This window comes from Oncorhynchus mykiss, chromosome 8, assembly GCF_013265735.2.
Source record: "Oncorhynchus mykiss isolate Arlee chromosome 8, USDA_OmykA_1.1, whole genome shotgun sequence".
Classification (NCBI taxonomy): Eukaryota; Metazoa; Chordata; class Actinopteri; order Salmoniformes; family Salmonidae; genus Oncorhynchus; species Oncorhynchus mykiss.
This window is the reverse complement of record NC_048572.1, coordinates 27,193,976-27,212,213: the sequence shown is the minus strand read 5'-3', so window position 1 is coordinate 27,212,213 and position 18,238 is coordinate 27,193,976. Positions and strand designations below refer to the sequence as shown.

At 43.5% G+C, this 18,238-nt stretch overlaps 1 protein-coding gene across 8 annotated transcripts in view; it reads right to left on the bottom strand.

Moving 5' to 3' along the window:
* Positions 1-18,238, bottom strand: part of LOC110529722 (nesprin-2) — a 233,020-nt gene that overhangs the window by 31,965 nt on the left and 182,817 nt on the right. For 7 of the 8 annotated variants that reach the window (XM_036985202.1, XM_036985205.1, XM_036985208.1 and 4 more), the window contains 4 exons: positions 14,050-14,284; positions 13,095-13,289; positions 8,507-8,632; positions 6,240-6,395 (listed from right to left, as the gene is read on the bottom strand). In XM_036985202.1, the coding sequence (XP_036841097.1) occupies positions 6,240-6,395; positions 8,507-8,632; positions 13,095-13,289; positions 14,050-14,284 (712 nt within the window). The remainder of the gene's footprint in view (positions 1-6,239; positions 6,396-8,506; positions 8,633-13,094; positions 13,290-14,049; positions 14,285-18,238) is intronic. The other variant, XM_036985203.1, reaches the window with a different exon arrangement.

The following is an 18,238-nucleotide window of genomic DNA, read 5'->3' as shown; positions in this document are numbered from 1 at the left end:
CTGGATTGAGTTCAAGGGAGCAACAGAAACCTACGTTATGTGCAATCCTCGAGGACTGGATTTTGCTTGATAGACTAACAGGGGAAGGGATTGACAATCAGATACGGAAAAAACATTGTGATGGGGGTCTTTCCTAGCCTGGTCCCAGATCTGTTTGTGCTTTCGCCTAATCATTTGCAAACATGGCATGACATTGAGGGAGTTGACATGATAGCACAAACAGACTGCCACTCAAGCTAGGTCTTGCCCCTCCAGTCTGGAACTATATGGCCACCTCAATTTTAATTAATCATTTTAGCCACTTTAACAGCATTAACTGAAAGTTAAGTTAAATAATACCTTCAGTAATGTTATTCTGATTGACAAAAAACAGATCTCAGGTCCAAAATGCTATATTTTGTCAAGATACTTCAACACCCAGACCATAACAGAAAAACCTGAGAAGTTGGCCACATTTAACACAAAAACAGGCACTGTCAACTAACTGTGTCACGCCTACTCCCGCTCCTGCTACTCATGTCGTCGGTTTACTAACAACCGGTCTTGGAAACCATCATTATGCACACCTGCACCCCATCATCATGCACACCTGGACTTCATCACCACCTTGATTACTTCCCCTTTATCTAACACTCTGTACCCTCACTCATCAGGCAGTATTGGTTCTGTTTTCATGTCCAGGCGCGGCTCATCCTACACGGGAGTATTGCTCCATGTTCGTTATTATTAAACTCAACAACTGCACCTGCTTCCTGACTCCCTGCATCTCTGTTACAGAATACTGCCTCAAAATATGGAAGCAGCAGAAGAGGAAGACATCTACCAGATGATCGACGAACAGGGACATCTACTACAACACCACAATCAGCTGGCGCAACTGGGTGCGGCTATAGACGAGGTCCTCCGCGTCCTCCACTGCCTCGACACCACCCGAGAGGGTTCACCTCCAACTAGCGAAGGGCCTTCTACCAAGAGTCGTCCCAGCGAGCCAGTCCCCCATCCTACCCAGCAGTCCACCCTGGTCAGCGATGCCCAACTGTTCCTCCCGGACAAATATGTCTGGACTCCATCCAAATGCTGTGACTTCCTACAGTGCTCCCTCTATTTCGCCCAACGAGAGGTCCAAGGTTGCCACAGTAATTTCCCTGCTGCCCGGGGGTTGGTGCCCAGACCGCTGCGGAGTACACCCTCATCTTCCGGACTGTGGCAGCCTCCAGCAGATGGAATAAGCTGGCGCTACGCACCCTATTCCAAAGAGGACTGCGCAAGGAGGTCCAGACGGAGTTGGCATGCCAGGATGATAACCTTTCCTTGGACGCACACATCAATGGCCATCAGCCTGTACAACCTTCTTCGGGCACCAGCTCCTGGAGTGTCCGGGGCGTCCCAACCCAAAGTCCACTGGAGCAGAGGGCTGGCCCCGTGATAATTAGTCTCCCGGGGTAGGCGTGAGTATTTCTTCAGCATTTTCCGCCAAGCACTTCCTGGTTTCCATTTCACTGGTGGGCTGTCCCTACGGCTCTAGTGAACACCGGTGCCTCATGGAAATTTATTGACCAGGCCCTTGTCTCCTCCCTGAACATTACCTTGTATCTGCTCTCCTCTCATTTTCCAGTCCAAGCCTTGGATAAACTACCATTGGGATTCGGCACTATTACACACATCACAGCACCCCTCACCCTCACTGTGGGACCCTTGCACCGGGAAAGCCTTCCCTTCCTCATCACCACAGCTCCTGTACACAAAATCATCCTCGGCCTTCCGTGGCTCCAACAGTATTACCCCACCATCTCCTGGTCGAGGATTAATATCACTGCATGGGCACCCGGATATCAGAAGACCTGCTTTCCCTTACCTTGTGGTTCCACGTCAGGTGAGAGTCCTGTGAATGCCCTCCACGCCACCATTCCATCCTCCCATATCATTGGCCCCGTGTTTTGTGATGTAAATGTGGACAGCCGCCATGCTCTGGAGAGGGAACCCGCGCCTGCTACCTGCCCTCCTGAGTGCATCTACGTCCTCACGGAGGTGTGGGGTCAGTTCTTGACCTGGGCATACACATCCTTCGCCGCTGGACACCCAGGTATTACCCGCACTATTTCATCAATCTCCGCAAAGCACTGGTGGCCTACGTCACCCGTTAGGTCAATTCATGCTCCATATGTGCCCAAACAATCTCCCGGCACACTCCAGCAGGGAAACTCCTTCCCCTTCCCATTCCTCAGCGGCCTTGGTCCCATCTGTCCATAGATTTTGTTACTGATCTCACTCTGTCTAATGGTTTCACCACTATTACGGTTGTTGTGGACAGATTCTCTAAATCCTGCCATTTTTATCCCTCTGTACTTCATACCCCGCTGAGGCACTATTCCAGCAGGTCTTCCGGGAACGATGGCCTTCCTGAGGACCGTGGCCCCCAATTCACGTCATGGGTATGGAAAAGCTGGGGGTCACAGTAAGCCTCACTTCCGGGTACCGGCCTCAGTCTAACAGGTTTGAGAGGATGAACCAGGTACTGGGGAGGTTCCTGAGGAGTCACTGCCAGGACGGGCAGGGTTCTTTCTCTGGGCAGAGTACGCCCAGAATTCCTCCATTGCATCACTCCTCCATTGGGCTGACTCCCTTACAGTGTGTTCTGGGATATCAGCCAGCCCTGGCGCCATGGACCCAGAGCCAGACCGAAGCTCCTGCAGTGGATGAGTGGTTCAGGCACGCAGAAATGTTTTGGAACGATGCCCTCGTGAGGCTCCAGCGCACCGTCAGAAGGAGCATGTGGATCGCCACCGCAGTTAGGGTCCTGTGTTCCATCTGGCTCTCCACCAGGAACCTCTCACTCTGCCTGCCCTGTAAGAAGTCTGAGCCCCCGGTTCGTGGGGCCGTTCAAGGTCCTCTGGAGGATCAATGAGGTGACATATAGATTACAGCTCCCCCTAACTACCGGATCTCACCCTCTTTTCATGTTTCCCTCAGGCCGGTGATTTCTGGTCCCTTGGTGGATGCCACCCCCCACGACACCCCTCCTGACTCCCAACGTTGTGGGGGTCGGCTCCAGTACCTGGTGGACTGCGAGGGGTACGGTCCAGAGGAGCGGTGTTGGGTCCCGGTGGACGACATTCTAGATCCCAACATCATTCGAGATTTCCACCGGCCCGGTGACATCCGGCGGCTGGAGTAGTGTGTCGGGGGGTACTGTCACACCTACTCCCACTCTGGTGCGTGACGCCCCCGGTTTTCTAACCACCGGTCCTGACAACCCATCATTACGGACACCTGCACCCCATCATCATGCACGCAGGGACTTCATCACCACCTTGATTACTTCCCCTTTATTTAGCACTCTGTATCCTCACTCATCAGGCAGTATTGCTTCTGTTTTCATGTGCAGATGCTTCTCTTGTTTTGTATCACTCCATGTTCATTATTATTAAGCTGAATACCTGCAACTCCATTAAACTGTGAGTGAAGTTGAGTCTAAATTGAAAAGATAACACCATACAACGCAGGTTTGTTGAAAGTAGCCCATAAATAATACCCTGACGTGCCAACTGGATTGGTTTTGTATCACTATTTGGGCAAGGTTTTCAGCTGTATTCTCCAGCTCCCATGCTATCGATGCCTATCAGTAAGGGGGCTACTTCAAGAGTGCTTTTGGCTACTAATGCAAAATTGTACAGGCCCAAAAGTGCTTGTGATAAAACCTCCCTGCTGTCTATTCCATTCTGTGAATAATCTAGTTCTACCAGAAGATATAAGTGGAAAGGCATGGTACAAATATCCTACAGTACATAGTCTTATTCCCATTAAAGCAGCCGAATGCAAGTTTGACCCAGTTATATAAAGTTGGCTTGTTCCAGAAGTGTGGACCTCTGACACATTTCATTGTACATTGAAAAGCAACAAGGAAAATGAATTTCAGTGTGCTTTGTGAATTGACTGAGTTGAAATGGAATTGATCCCAACCGTTGTGTGTACCAGTTCACTATAAGGCAATGCAAATGCAAGAACCCTGGTGGACTCCCCATAATCAAGTAAATTGAGCGAGGCCTCAAGACAGTCAAGCTTTTTTTTTAACATAAAATTAATATGGTCCATTTTCCTAATGAGAGCTTAATGTGATAATTATATTCCCATTACTCCACAAAGGAGGGGATGCTGATTGTTTGAGGTCAAAGAGCTTAACTGGCAGATATTGGTTCATTGGGTTGCCAATATTTCATTGTCTGTTCATTGTTTTGTTTTTCACAAGCGTGGCTCTTTCTCTCACTTAACTTACCATTGAGGCTTAAAATTCTTAATATACCATTAGGAGCGGTTTCTATTGTGACCTGTCATGCCCTGTGAGGAATTGCGTTGCCACCACAACAATAGGGGACAGGGGCTGTCTCCTGAAACACAGGCAGGCCACAGCCCTGGCTGGCCATCTGTCCCTCAGCCATTCCAGTGACTGGCTCCACCTGCAACCTGTTAGCCTTCTGGGGATGGCGCCATGTGTTGTGGGGACACTGTCATATAAGGGCTCCATTGTGGTTCTATGAAGCATACAAGCATGATATATGCACATCCCCAACTTCAGAAAACCTGTAATGGGCAAAAATATACTGTAGATATACAGTACCAAAACTTCAAATCAGCTAAATAGTCACAATTTGAAAGATAGCTTCATCACTCACATGTTTTTTAATTATTCATGTAATACCCATTCCCCATGTAAATCTCCACTGTGTAGGATGTATTACATTTCAAAACCAAATCATCTCTCATCTTATCATCTTAAAAATATTGCACCTGTTAGGGTGCAATATACTCAATGAATTGGTTGAATATCTTTTTTAATGATTTCGGCATTAAATGTAATACATGCTAAAGTGGAGACACGGGAATTGATCTCAAAATGCTTACGGTAGTGGATTGTAAAACAAAACCAAAGTGTGGATTGAAGTCACTCCTTGCCCATAGACTGCTTTCAAGGTAAGGAAACAAATGTCTAAATATGTCAAAATGAATGAACTACCACTTGGGCCTATTTATAATAGCAATGCAACACTATCTTCTAAGGACAACTAATGGTTTCTGCCAGCTCTGTGTCCCCACAAGCGCACCAGTTTCAACAATTTCCCTAACAGGTTGCAAGTGGGGCAGTCACTGGAACCATGAGGGCACCATTGTTGCTCCAACAACAAGGACTAACGCGCAACAACAAGTTAGTCATCAGAAAAAAAACTTTAACAGGCATTTATACAAAAATGCTCTGTTTGTTTTTGATTTAAAGGGAGATGTAACTGTAGCTTGGAATACTGACCTCTGCTCAGCTAAAGAGCTAAACACCTCCATTCACCATTGTTAAAACTAGTCTGCATGGGAATTGAACTTAGTTAGTAACAGACAAATTCAGTTACAAACTCCAACAGAGGCATTCAAATCACTCACGTGCTGCGGTCATTTCGTCTTACAATCAGTAATAGACAAATTCAGTTACAAACCCCAACAGAACTATGAATGACCGTTTGACCACAGCGTTCAAAACGCCCATGTGCTTGTATCAGGACCCAATTAGGTCTCAAAACAATCAAACTAAATCCTGCCCCCCCACAAAAAAAACAGTAAATCTTTCTCTCACTGACAAAGATGTACTGTACTGTACATCATTAGTAAAATATTATACCACATGAGAGCACAAATACTAATGTCTCTTACAGAGGCATTCAGAACCTCAACCCCTGAAACACAGTATGTGCAAATAACTATTGAGGAGATATTAAAAGGGCACACTGGAAATGTCAAATGTTCAACACTATCTAATGTCAAACTCTTAAATCTTAAGCAGAAATAGAAACACTACATTTTCAAATAATATTTTTGGGAAATGCAAGTATCGAATGTATTTTTGCTGGCCAGTAGTGGCATCCCATTCAGCCACAGTTTTTCCCTCCATTCCATGCTGCTCCTATTCTCTTGTTGCACTGCCATAAATGAGTGTGTTTTGTGTGTCTCCACTCGCTGGACACACATTCACCGGTCAAAGCCCCAGTAGTGGAGGAGCCTTTTGTGTGGCCAGAACATAGCTAGTGACTACTCTATTTTATATCTCTACCTTCCCTCCCTCTCATCCACTTTCACTCTCTCAAATAAAATCAGTCTTCCTCTCTCTCTAACACACACACTGACAGACCGACATCTTACTTCTCTTTCCCTACATCTCTCTCTCTCTCTCTCTTTCTCTCCATCCATGCCCCTCTCACCTTTAGACAGAGTTCCTCCCACTGGCAGTGCAGCTGCTCCACCTGTCCTTGTAGTAGGGTAGCATCCCCGGCCAAGATGTACTGGGACAGATCCGTCTTCATGGTGGACAACTCCTTCACTCCACCAGCCCACAACTCCAGAGAGGCCTCGTTCTCCTGCATAACACACACACGTACACAACACACACACCACTGACCGGTCAGGCACCCCGGCGCTGTATTAAGTGCATACTAGTCGAGTACATGTGTGTTTCTCTCTCTCTGTCTCTGTATGTGTGTCTCTCTCTCTTTCTCTCAAGGATTATGGGAGGGGGGAGGGGAGCAAGGGGATAACTGGGAGGGGAGAGGAGGGAAGTGAAGGGGGGAAGGGAGAGGGGGGAAAGAGGGAAACAGAGTGGAGTGTAGGAAACTCATAATAGTGGGACTCAGTGGGTGGCAGGATAATGGGAGCCCCCAAAACCTGTTGGTAACTCTGGCCCCTCTGTGAGTGCCTGAAAAAAACCCTCAATCAATTCACTTTCCCCCAGTCAAATTCAAACTCAAACAACTTTTACTGGCATGACAAGAGTGATACCCAACACAGCAATGATTTTCCATAGCTGCAGTGATGAAATTACAAACCCAAACAAGCAAATGTGTGTGCTAAGAAAGCCGAAGAAGGTGTATTAGAGACAAGAAAAAAATACCATGTCTCTCCTCGTATCTTAGAGCGTGTCCCAAATGGGGCCCATCTCCTTATATAATGCAGTACTTTTGACCAGAGCCTTATGGACCCTGGTCAAAAGTAATACATTATAGGGTATAGTGTGCCATTTGGGATGTGACTAAACACTTATTTACCCTTTTTTTCCTCCTTTTCCTACATCGTTTTTTCTTTCTTTTTTCCCCTTGCCTTATTATGTAAAGTGTGTTGAGACCCTTGGACAATGCACTTTAAATAAACCTGATTGCACTTGACTTGACTATCTTTGCCACTGTTATCCTCATTCTTCACAATAGAGGTACCGCTCCAATGAGACCTTGATTAACAGCCGCCCACAAAATGAGATTAAAGGGTTAGTTCACTCCAAAACTATATTTGAGTGTTTTGTTCATTAGTGCACTGTTAATATAATCCCAAAACGTTGTGCAGGTTTCATATGATGCGAAGCACTCTGTTCTGAAAGTACTCTACCTTCAAAACTTGACTGCAGACATGCACATTTTTGTAGATTGTATTAACAGTGGACGATTGAGCAAAATATTACATTTATTTCGAGTGAACTATCCTTTTAAGTCAGGTCTGAGGTGCTGCTATTCCGCAGAATTGAAATAAAAAAAGTATTACATTGTATCTAGATGTTTGATTTTATCATTATCAATGTCTTGGCAATTTCTATGTCAGTAAGCACATTTCCATTCACAGTTTTTATACGAGTATAGTCATACCGTATAAAAAAAATAATGACAGCTGTGATGTAAACAGAAAGTTTCGGTACATTTTATGAGTCACCCGATGATGATATGGTGTGTGATCCAACCACAACAATTTAGAAACCATGCAGTTTATTAGGCTACAGATGACATACATGATGATGAACTTTACAGGGTGGTGAAAGCGCAAGGGGATGAGCTTGATGCTCCTTTCAAATAAATATTGAGGGTCTTATTATGGAAAGATGATGATCGATGACAAATAAATATATTATCGCTCTTGTACATAATAGGCTAATCTCATCATGTATAGCCTACCCGCACAGTATCTGTTGTTGGCTAGAGCACACATGTCAAGACCAAAGTAGGCACATACATTTGCTATTTAACGCAACAGTTTTGGTGACAAAACTATCACTATATGAAAGTTACATGAAAAACACATTTTTTTGTGTGCACTACCTCATCACACCCTGATCGCACCAAGTCCGTTTGGTGTAAACACACCTCTGGTGGGTAAATACGCATATTTTCTTTATGCTGATTTTAGATTATTCGCATAAAAATTGTTCGCGAATTGGTTGGAAACCTAGCTAGTGTTACTCACCTAATGACTTACCTCAAGTGTTACCTTCTAAGCTAACAGCACAGAGAGGTTCAAATCCACCCACACAGAGAGATACTAACATACACAGCTCAATAAGCACACGCAGACACATACTTGCACGTATGTACACTCACTGGCATGCGTGTCTCCACGCACACACACACACACACACACACACACACACACACACACACACACACACACACACACACAGATCCAGATCCAGATCGAGAAGGTAGTCAGTCACCTCTGTGAGCTTCTCTTCACCCTGTAGCTCCTCCAGCCTCTCTGGCAGCGGTTGCTTCAGCCTGTCCCTGAGCTCGTCCAGTTTGTGTGCGCTGTCGACTAGTCTGACTTGAAAGTGGCCCCAATTCTACAAGATATAGAGGAGGTAATTCTCATTGACAGTATTAGTTTACAGTCCAGTTCAGCAAAAAACAAATTGAATAGCGTGACTTAGGTAAATTATATTATTCTATGGGCAAAAAGGGTTCCCAGAAATAGACAGGTCACACCTCTCCACATTCACAATCAAAAGTTTCAAATGCATTTTCTGAATATACCACTAAGGCACAAATGTTACTCCAACTCTAATCAAAGATTCAGTCACACATTTGAGTGAGAGATTGGTGTGTATTTCCCTTTCTATAATGTCAATTAGCTATCTCTATTTCAGACATCGTCTTAGCCTGATTCCACTATTGTGCTTGTGTCACGGCCTGGTCGGTTTCACCTGTTCCTGTGATTGTCTCCACCCCCTCCAGGTGTCGCTTATTTTCCCCAGTGTATTTATCTCTGTGTTTCCTGTCTCTCTGTGCCAGTTCATCTTTTATGTTTAGTCAAGTCAACCAGCGTGTTTTTCCCGTACTCCTTTTCTATTCGTTTTTATAGTCTTCCTGGTTCTGACCCCTGTACCTATTGGACTCTGATCTGGTTTTGACCATTTGCCTGTACACGATCACTCTCTTGCCTACCCCTTTTTGGATTAATAAACATTGTAAGACTCCAACCATCTGCCTCCTGTGTCTGCATCTGGGTCTCGCCTTGATAGCTTGGGGATTTCCCATTCACCGGGGCTGACATAAACTCTTTGACTTGGCCTCCTAAATCTGCCTCCTGTGTCTGCATCTGGGTCTCGCCTATATAGCTTGGGGATTTCCCATTCACCGGGGCTGACATAAACTCTTTGACTTGGCCTCCTGAATACCTATTTAGTGCACTACTTTTGAACAGGACCCATAGGGCTCTGGTAAAAAGTATAATGCCTTCAAAAAGTATTCATACCCCTTGACTTATTCCATATTTTGTTGTGTTACAGCCTGAAATCAAAATGTACTAAATGTATATTTTTTTACACATGCAAAGTGTAAACATGTTTTTAGAAATGTTTGCTAATTTGTGGAAAATGAAAATGTCACAGCAGTCCGTGACCGGGAGTCCCATGAGGCGGCGCACAATTGTCCCAGGTTCGTCCGGGTTAGGGGATGGTTTGGCCGGCCCGGGATTTCCTTGTCCTACCGCGCTCTAGCTACCCCTTGTGGCGGGCAGGGCGCCTGCAAGCTGACTTCGAACGTCAGTTGTACGGTGTTTCCTCCGACACATTGGTGCGGCTGGCTTCCGGGTTAATCAAGCAGTGTGTCAAGAAGAAGTGCGGCTTGGCAGGGTTGTGTATTGGGGGATGCATGGCTCTCGACCTTCGCCTCTCCAGAGCCAGTATGAGAGTTGCAGCGATGAGACAAGACTGTAACTACCAATTGGATATTAGTGAGAAAAAAAGGGGTAAAAGTACCAAAAAAAAATTCTCCTCAGTTGGATCAACAACTTTGTCACAGCCAAAACTCGAACTGCTTTAAAGTCACCATTGGCCTCATGGGGAAATCCCTGAGCGGTTTCCTTCCTCTCTGGCAATGGAGTTAGGAAGGACGCCTGTATCTTTGTAGTGATTGGGTGTATTGATAACCAATCCAAAGTGTAATTCATAACTTCACCATCCTCAATAGATGGGTTAGCTGATAACGTCTCAAAAATGATGTGCATGCTTCCATGGGGCAGAAGTCAACATGTTGTTGTGATTCTGGATGGTCAGACTGCTAACAAGAATGACAGGAAACTGACATGTAGGGGATTGTAAGTGGCTCGTTTTAGCTCATTTAATCTTGTTCTTGATACCATGTCTTGTTTGGAGGTGTTTTGACTGATTTCATGTCAATGTTAATGTGGCTAAAATTAGCTAGATAACTATCCAACAACTGTAACAATGTATTTGAGAGAAGTGCTCATTGTGCAAATATATTTATGTTTTCAATAAACATTGGAGACGAAATATGGCTTACATGTTGTCAACAATATAAGCCAACCATGTCTGTTTCGCTACATAGTTGCACATGAGTTGGTTCTGTTGCTAAACAACCATCCCCTATATAGGTGCCCTTCTTTGCAAGGCATTGTAAAACTTTATTATTGGACACAGAGTGAGTACAGCTTATTATGTGACTTGTAAAGCAAGTTGTTACTCCTGAACTTATTTAGGCTTGCCATAACAAAGGGGTTGAATACTTATTGACTTAAGGCATTTCAGCTTTTAATTTAAATAAAAACATATATATATATTTCTAAAAACATAATTCCACTTTGACATTATGGGCTATTGTTTGTAAGCCAGTGACACAACATCTCAATTTAATGTGGAAAAAGTCAAGGTGTGTGAATACTTTCTGTAGGCATTGTAGTGTACTATATAGGGAATTGGGTGTCAACTTGGCCTCCGTGGCCTCTGTTTTCACGCAGATCCTATGGAAGGGGTTCACACAACTAACCTGACCCCCCAGGGGGTCGTAAACAACACTCACAGATGAGGTCATATTGGTTCCAACAGACAGCAACAAGTGTGAGTAGTCACTAGATGGCCACTCTAGAATGGTATAATTTGGTTTGCATGGGGTTTTCAAAAGGATGGGATTATGGTTAGGGTAAAAGTTTGGGTTTATGGTGGTTGAAATCGTGTTTGTGGTTATGAGGTGCGATACTTGTGCCCTTTCTAGCATGGCCTGATAGCAAAGACTCAAAGCAAGCCCCTTTCGAGGCTCACAACTGCCTCTGTGTCACAGCAACAACCAATCAGATTCAGCAGCCTGAGGGGTGTAGTTTCATCCATCCTTTAAGTCAGAGGTAAAGGAACCTCTCCTAAATTGACTTCAGGTTCAAATCTAGGATCAGCTTGCCATCTCCCAAATCCTAGCTACAGACTTTCCGGTGAAAACTGCAAAACTGACTTTACATCATCATCATCTCGGGAAAATGTAGTGACAACTTTAAGGGCTGGTTTCCCAGACACAGATTAGGCCTAGTACTGGACTGAAAAGTGCTTTCAATGAGAATCTCCTCTTCTTAGTCCAGAACTAGGCTTAATCTGTGTTTGGAAAATCAGCACTAATTTTCTCTCTATGAAATGTTTTGTAAAATTAGAATTGGAAATGTCAGTTTACTTCCTGAAATGACTGAATTGAAATGGATGGAATTGAGCCCAACCCAGATGGTGGTAGCAGTAGTGATGGACCATACCGTGCCTAATATTCTGTATTTCTCAGGGTTAGCTGGCAACTGTAAAGTTTACTTTGATTTGATGATGGTGGTAGTGGGTAGTGTTAGGTGGCAGTCAGTTAGAGATTTTGTGTCAGAAAATGATGTATTGTGCCAGTAGGATTCAGTCATCCGTTGATGGATGATGGACAACGGAGAAGATGGCCAGACATAAACCATTTTTTCAAGTAGGCAACTTGCTGCCCAAAAAATATTTGAGTTGATTTTTGATGGAAATACACAGACAATTGTGAATGCATAATATACAATTTCATCCGTGTTATTGCGTCGCTGTGTGGCCTTAACCGTAGCTGGCAGCTGGACCCTGCATGGATTATGGTTAGATTAGGGTTGCTCTTTGATGGCCTTGGCTGTTAGGGGGCTTTCACTGGGCAGTGCACAGATACAGTACATGGTATGTGGGTCAACTGCAGCTAACAGACATGAAAGAAAGAAAGAAAGAAAGAAAGAAAGAAAGAAAGAAAGAAAGACAGACAGACAGACAGACAGACAGGCAGGCAGACAGACAGGCAGACAGACAGGCAGGCAGACAGACAGGCAGACAGGCAGACAGACACGGTTGGCAGTCTTTAAGCCTTAACACTCCAACCCCCCAGCCCCACTCATAAAGAAGGGGGTTTTGGTGCTTGTACTGAAGAACATGGGGTAAAAAGAGAGAGGGGGTAGAGAGAGAGAGAGAGAGAGAGAGAGAGAGAGAGAGAGAGAATAAGAGATGTGTCATAATTACATATAATTTTATAGATCCTCCGCCTTAATCATAATCTTCCCTATCAGATGAATTGGAATCGCTGTCTATTGTGAAAGAACAAAAAAAGGTCTGTTCTTTTTGCATTCTGTCTCTGTCTTCTTTGTTTCAAAATAATCTATTATTGGTCGACCCAAATGTTCATGTGTAGGGAGGTGTGCTCCTTTCTGTCCAATAGAAAGGATCATTTCTGAACAATATTTCTGTCCAGTTAGTGGAACACTTTTGGGTCAATAGCAAGCTCAGAGGCAAAAGTTCTGTGTATCCTCTTTAACAGTTTATTTTTATTTTCTTCTTGCACTGATTTTGAAGTTGATGACGATGATATTGGTTTAGATTATTTGCTTCGTAAAATGCACTGATTGCAAGTTGCTCTGGATAAGAGCATCTGCTAAATGACAAAAAAGTAAAAAATGACTACAATGTAAAATTCGCGCTCACGTTCAAGTGCTTCCAAGAGATTGATTGGTTAATTTATTGACTGATATACCTGAACAACAGTTTCCAGCAGGATTCTCCTTTCTCCCAGTAGCTCCCTGGCATGGTCCCAGGACTCCTGCAAGGTCTGTAACTCTGTCTGTAGCTGGGCCTGTGTCTGTAGCTCTGCCATGGAGGATAGCAGCCTGCCTGTCTCTAGGGTGTGTCTGTAGAAGCCGTTGTGTTGGGCGAGAGTCTCTTCAGCACGCTGAAGAGGGGAGACAAAGAGGTCTGAGTTACTGTATAGTTTCACCTATGATGGGTTAGCATCTGTTAGCCTATTTAACAGAGGGGAGACAAAGCGGTCTGAGTTACTGTATAGTTTCACCTATGATGGGTTAGCATCTGTTAGTCTATTTAACAGAGGGGAGACAAAGAGGTCTGAGTTACTGTATAGTTTCACCTATGATGGGTTAGCATCTGTTAGCCTATTTAACAGAGGGGAGACAAAGCGGTCTGAGTTACTGTATAGTTTCATCTATGATGGGTTAGCATCTGTTAGCCTATTTAACAGTAGAAGGTGTTACTTTTTATTTTATTGCTTGTTATTATTCGATTTGTATGTTTTTGTTCTTCCTCCCAGTATTGTGTTTAGACCAAGTTTGGGGATGAGTTGGAGCCGCCAGAGGTTTGTTGGGGATGGGGGGCGGGAAGGGTGGGAGGTGAAATGGTTCAAAAATTGATTGTACTGATAGTGACTCAATACAACAACAAATAAAAATCTAAAAATGATTTAACACTATGTTCAACAGCATATATCAAAAACCTCTCTTTTAGTGTATCAAGTTGTGGAATGAAAATAAACAGCACCTAAAATGTGTTGTGCACTGCGGTACTCCAAAATCACATACATGTTTAGAAACAGCAAATATTGCCCTGAAAGCTCTGAATTAGCACGGTCTCTATTAAAATGGAATGACCATTCATCACAGATAATTTATTTAATTATATTTAAATGATGTTCTCACCCCCAAGTCCTCCAGGGAACATGGTAGCTGCTGCAGAGTGCAGAGGGCCTGAGCAGCAGAAGGAAGTAAGGTCTCCACATCTCTCAGCAGCCCCCCTAGCCTCCTCACACCCCGGGTGTAGAACCGCCACTGGCCCAGCCGTTCCTGCACCAGGCTACTTCGCTGCTGTGCCACACTAACAATCCGCTGCCATCGCTCTCTCATCTGGGCGAGCTTTAGGGTGAGGTCAGGCCTGCTTGGAGGGGAGGAGAGGAGAGTAGAGGGTGAGAGAAGGAAGGGGGAGGAAAGAATAAGATAGGAGGGCAGAGGAGAGAAGAGGAAAGGGGAAGGGGAGGAAAAGAGAGAAAATGAGGGCAGAGGTGAGGAGAGAAGAGGTAATCAACCATGGTTGATGGCAACAGTATTTTCGGGTCATTTACACCATATAAGGATAACTAGCGAGCACATCACTGAAATACATTACCCCAACGTGCCCCATTTTTATTGTTTAAAATTGGTAATTTATGCATTTATCCATAAAAAATGATCCAACTGGAGGGTATATTAATCTATCTCATCATATGCTTAGTCAACAAGCAAAACAAACAAGATCAGTACTGTCATCCAGCAAAACCGAAGAGAAGCGGCCGTCCAAACATTCTAACACTATGAGGGAGAATACCCCACTTCATTCTCCAGGGACAACAGTGCTCTGTTGGCCACCATGAATGAGCAACTGAAGAAGCTCAATTTGATCTCTGGGGTATTGGCAGAAATTGGTGGCTGACTAAATACCTTTTTGCCCCACTGTACCTCTTACATTTGGGAACATATTGATCAGACATCCTCAGTTGCCGATGCACAACAACAAGATCAACAAGTAATGTTAGCCAGAGAGAGACGAGCTCAAATCTAACGAGGGAACAGTAGATAAACCCTCTCAAACTTTTTCAGCTTGTAGTTGGCCGTCAAAATTGAACTGAAAAATGATGGGGAATAGTACAGTAGCTTGCAAACCCTGCTGCAGTTTGCCTGCCAATTCATGCTTGTTCCAATCCACGTTTTGACAACAATGGGAACTTGCTTGCCTACCCGCCAATTTGATCGATGCCAGATACATTTGATTGATAACTAAGAGATGTGCTAACTGTGAATAGTCCTTCAAGTTCAGCATAGCTAGCAAGGAAAGTGATATGGGGGAAAAACTCAGTCACTCGCCCACTCGTCCAATGACGTCTCATCCTCCCAGCAACTAGTTAGTTAGCTAACTAACAGTTGGATATTTTTCATGCAGGCATGACTATTAGGCTAGGACCTATCTGAACGCCAAAATTGGAGACCCACTGTTCCGACGCATATCGGCTCACGTTCCTCTGTATTGTTTCTCTGTCCCATTCTTCTGTTCCATTTAGGCTGTTAAGTGTAGAGCCCAATGTAAAATTGTTTAGGTTATGGTTAATAGATAACAACCAATCAGGCCGCCAATAAATTGTGCATAATGAGTTGAAAATATAGCCCATCGCAGCTGGCAGCCATATAAAATTAATTAATTAATAGAAGTCTTGCAGTCAAATGACCAAATCATAATTTCATATATACAGTTGAAGTCGCAAGTTCACATACACTTATGTTGGAGTCATTAAAACTCATTTTTCAACCACTCCACACATTTTTCTGAACAAACTATAGTTTTGGCAAGTCTGTTAGGACATCTACTTTGTGTATAACACAAGTAATTTTTCCAACAATTGTTTACAGACAGAATATTTCACTTATAATTCACCGCATCACAATTCCAGTGGGTCAGAAGTGTACATACACTTGAGTCAATCGTAGATGTACCTGTGGATGTATTTCAAGGCCTACCTTCAAACTCAGTGCCTCTTTGCTTGACATCATGGGAAAATCCAAAGAAATCAGCCAAGACCTCAGGAAAAAAATTGTAGACCTCCGCAAGTCTGATTCATCCTTGGGAGCAATTTCCAAATGCCTGAAGGTACCACGTTCATCTGTACAAACAATAGTACGCAAGGATAAACACCATGGGACCACGCAGCCGTCATACCGCTCAGGAAGGAGACGCGTTGTCTCCTAGAGATGAAAGTACTTTGGTGCGAAAAGTGCAAATCCATCCCAGAACAACAGCAAAGGACCCTGTGAAGATGCTGGAGGAAACAGGTACAAAAGTATCTATATCCACAGAAAAACGAGTCCTATATCGACATAACCTGAAATGCCGCTCAGCAAGGAAGAAGCCACTGCGTCAAAACCGCCATAAAAAAGACAGATTACGGTTTGCAACTGCACATGGGGACAAAGATCACACTTTTTGGAGAAATGTCCTCTGGTTTGATGAAACAAAAATAGAACTGTTTGGCCATAATGACCATCGTTATGTTTGGAGGAAAAATGGGTAGGTTTGCAAGCCGAAGACCACCATCCCAAATGTGAAGCACGGGGGTGGCAGCAAAATGTTGTGGGGGTGCTTTGCTGCAGCAGGAACTGGTGCACTTCACAAAATAGATGGCATCATGAGGTAGGAAAAGTATGTGGATATATTGATGCAACATCTCAGGACATCAGTCAGGAAGTTAAAGCTTGGTCACAAATGGGTCTTCCAAATGGACAATGACCCCAAGCGTACTTCCAAAGTTGTGGCAAAATGGCTTAAAGACAACAAAGTCAAGGTATTGGAATGGCCATCACAAAGCCCTGACCTCAATCCTATTGAAAATGTGTTGGAAAAACTGAAAAAGCGTGTGCGAGCAAGGAGGCTTACAAACCTGACTCAGTTACACCAGCTCTGTCAGGAGTAATGGGCCAAAATCACCCAACTTATTGTGGAAAGCTTATTGAAAGCTACCCAAAATGTTTGAACCAAGTTAAACAATTTAAAGGCAATGCTACAAAATACTATTTGAGTGTATGTAAACTTCTGACCCACTGGGAATGTGATGAAAGAAATAAAAGCTGAAATAAATCATTGTCTCTACTATTATTCTGACATTTCACATTCTTAAAATAAAGTGGTGATCCTAACTGAAGACAGGGAATTTTTACTAGGATTAAATGTCAGGAATTGTATTTGGCTAAGGTGTATGTAAACTTCTGACTTCAACTGTATATAAAAATAAAACTAATTTGAGAATGTGTTTCCCAGTCAAACGGTTTTGTTATAGTTCAGGCTTCTTTGATATACTGTATATGAAATGTTATATTGGGATGCAAACTCAAAATTGTATACATTTCAACTCTATATCTGACATGGTATAGGTGTCTTATTTTTTTTAAGGTCATATCCATGTGTGAGGTGAATACTTCTGTTTCAAAGTTGATTTGTTTAAGACTAGCAAGAAACACTCTGTGTGACCCTGATTTAGCCCACTGCAGTAAAAGGTTTTAATTGTCCCCATTGTGTTCATGCTATTGAACAGCCTGGGTATTCAGGGTCTCTCATTACTCCACACTTGGCCGACAGCTTAGGGGGAATTTGAGAAATATAGCCTACTCCAATAAACCAACTAGTGGGGCTACCAACTAGTAATATACACAGATAGGTATCACACACATTTTCTAGAAGTTTCCGGGATACACGGTAAACTATTACAGGAATAAAGATATAGACAGCTTTTTAGAATTCCTACTTGCAGGTGAATGCATAGATTGTTTTTGGATAATTGAAACAAAGTGTTTATATTCTACTATTTTGAACTAAATCTAGAAAATATGACCTGAACCTGGTCCCCATAGAAACGCGTTTAATTCACCTACGATAATAACAAAACATAGGTTCGGTGAATCAACATTTCAGATCTGATCCAACTTCATTATTTTTTATTTCATTCAACTTATTTGACAGGGATGAATGCACATAGATCAACAACATTTCAGTAAATGTTCCAGATTTAGCTAGCTAATTTAATCTGCAGTTCTTGGCGAACCTTCACCTAAATCAATCTCCTCCCGTTTCTACTGATAAAACACTGTCTAACTGGCAGGCCTCTCTGGATCTGCCCCAAATGGCACATCCATATGACTAGTCAAAAGTAGTGTACTCTATAGGGAATAGGGTGCCATGTGGGATGCAAACTGTAACTCTTAGGCTGATACGAAGATGAAGTTGGAGGAGATGGGGCTTGGAGCAGTTGTTGTGACCAATAATCTCCCCTTCCTCCTGAAGTGTGCACTCATTCACCTCCCTACACAAATT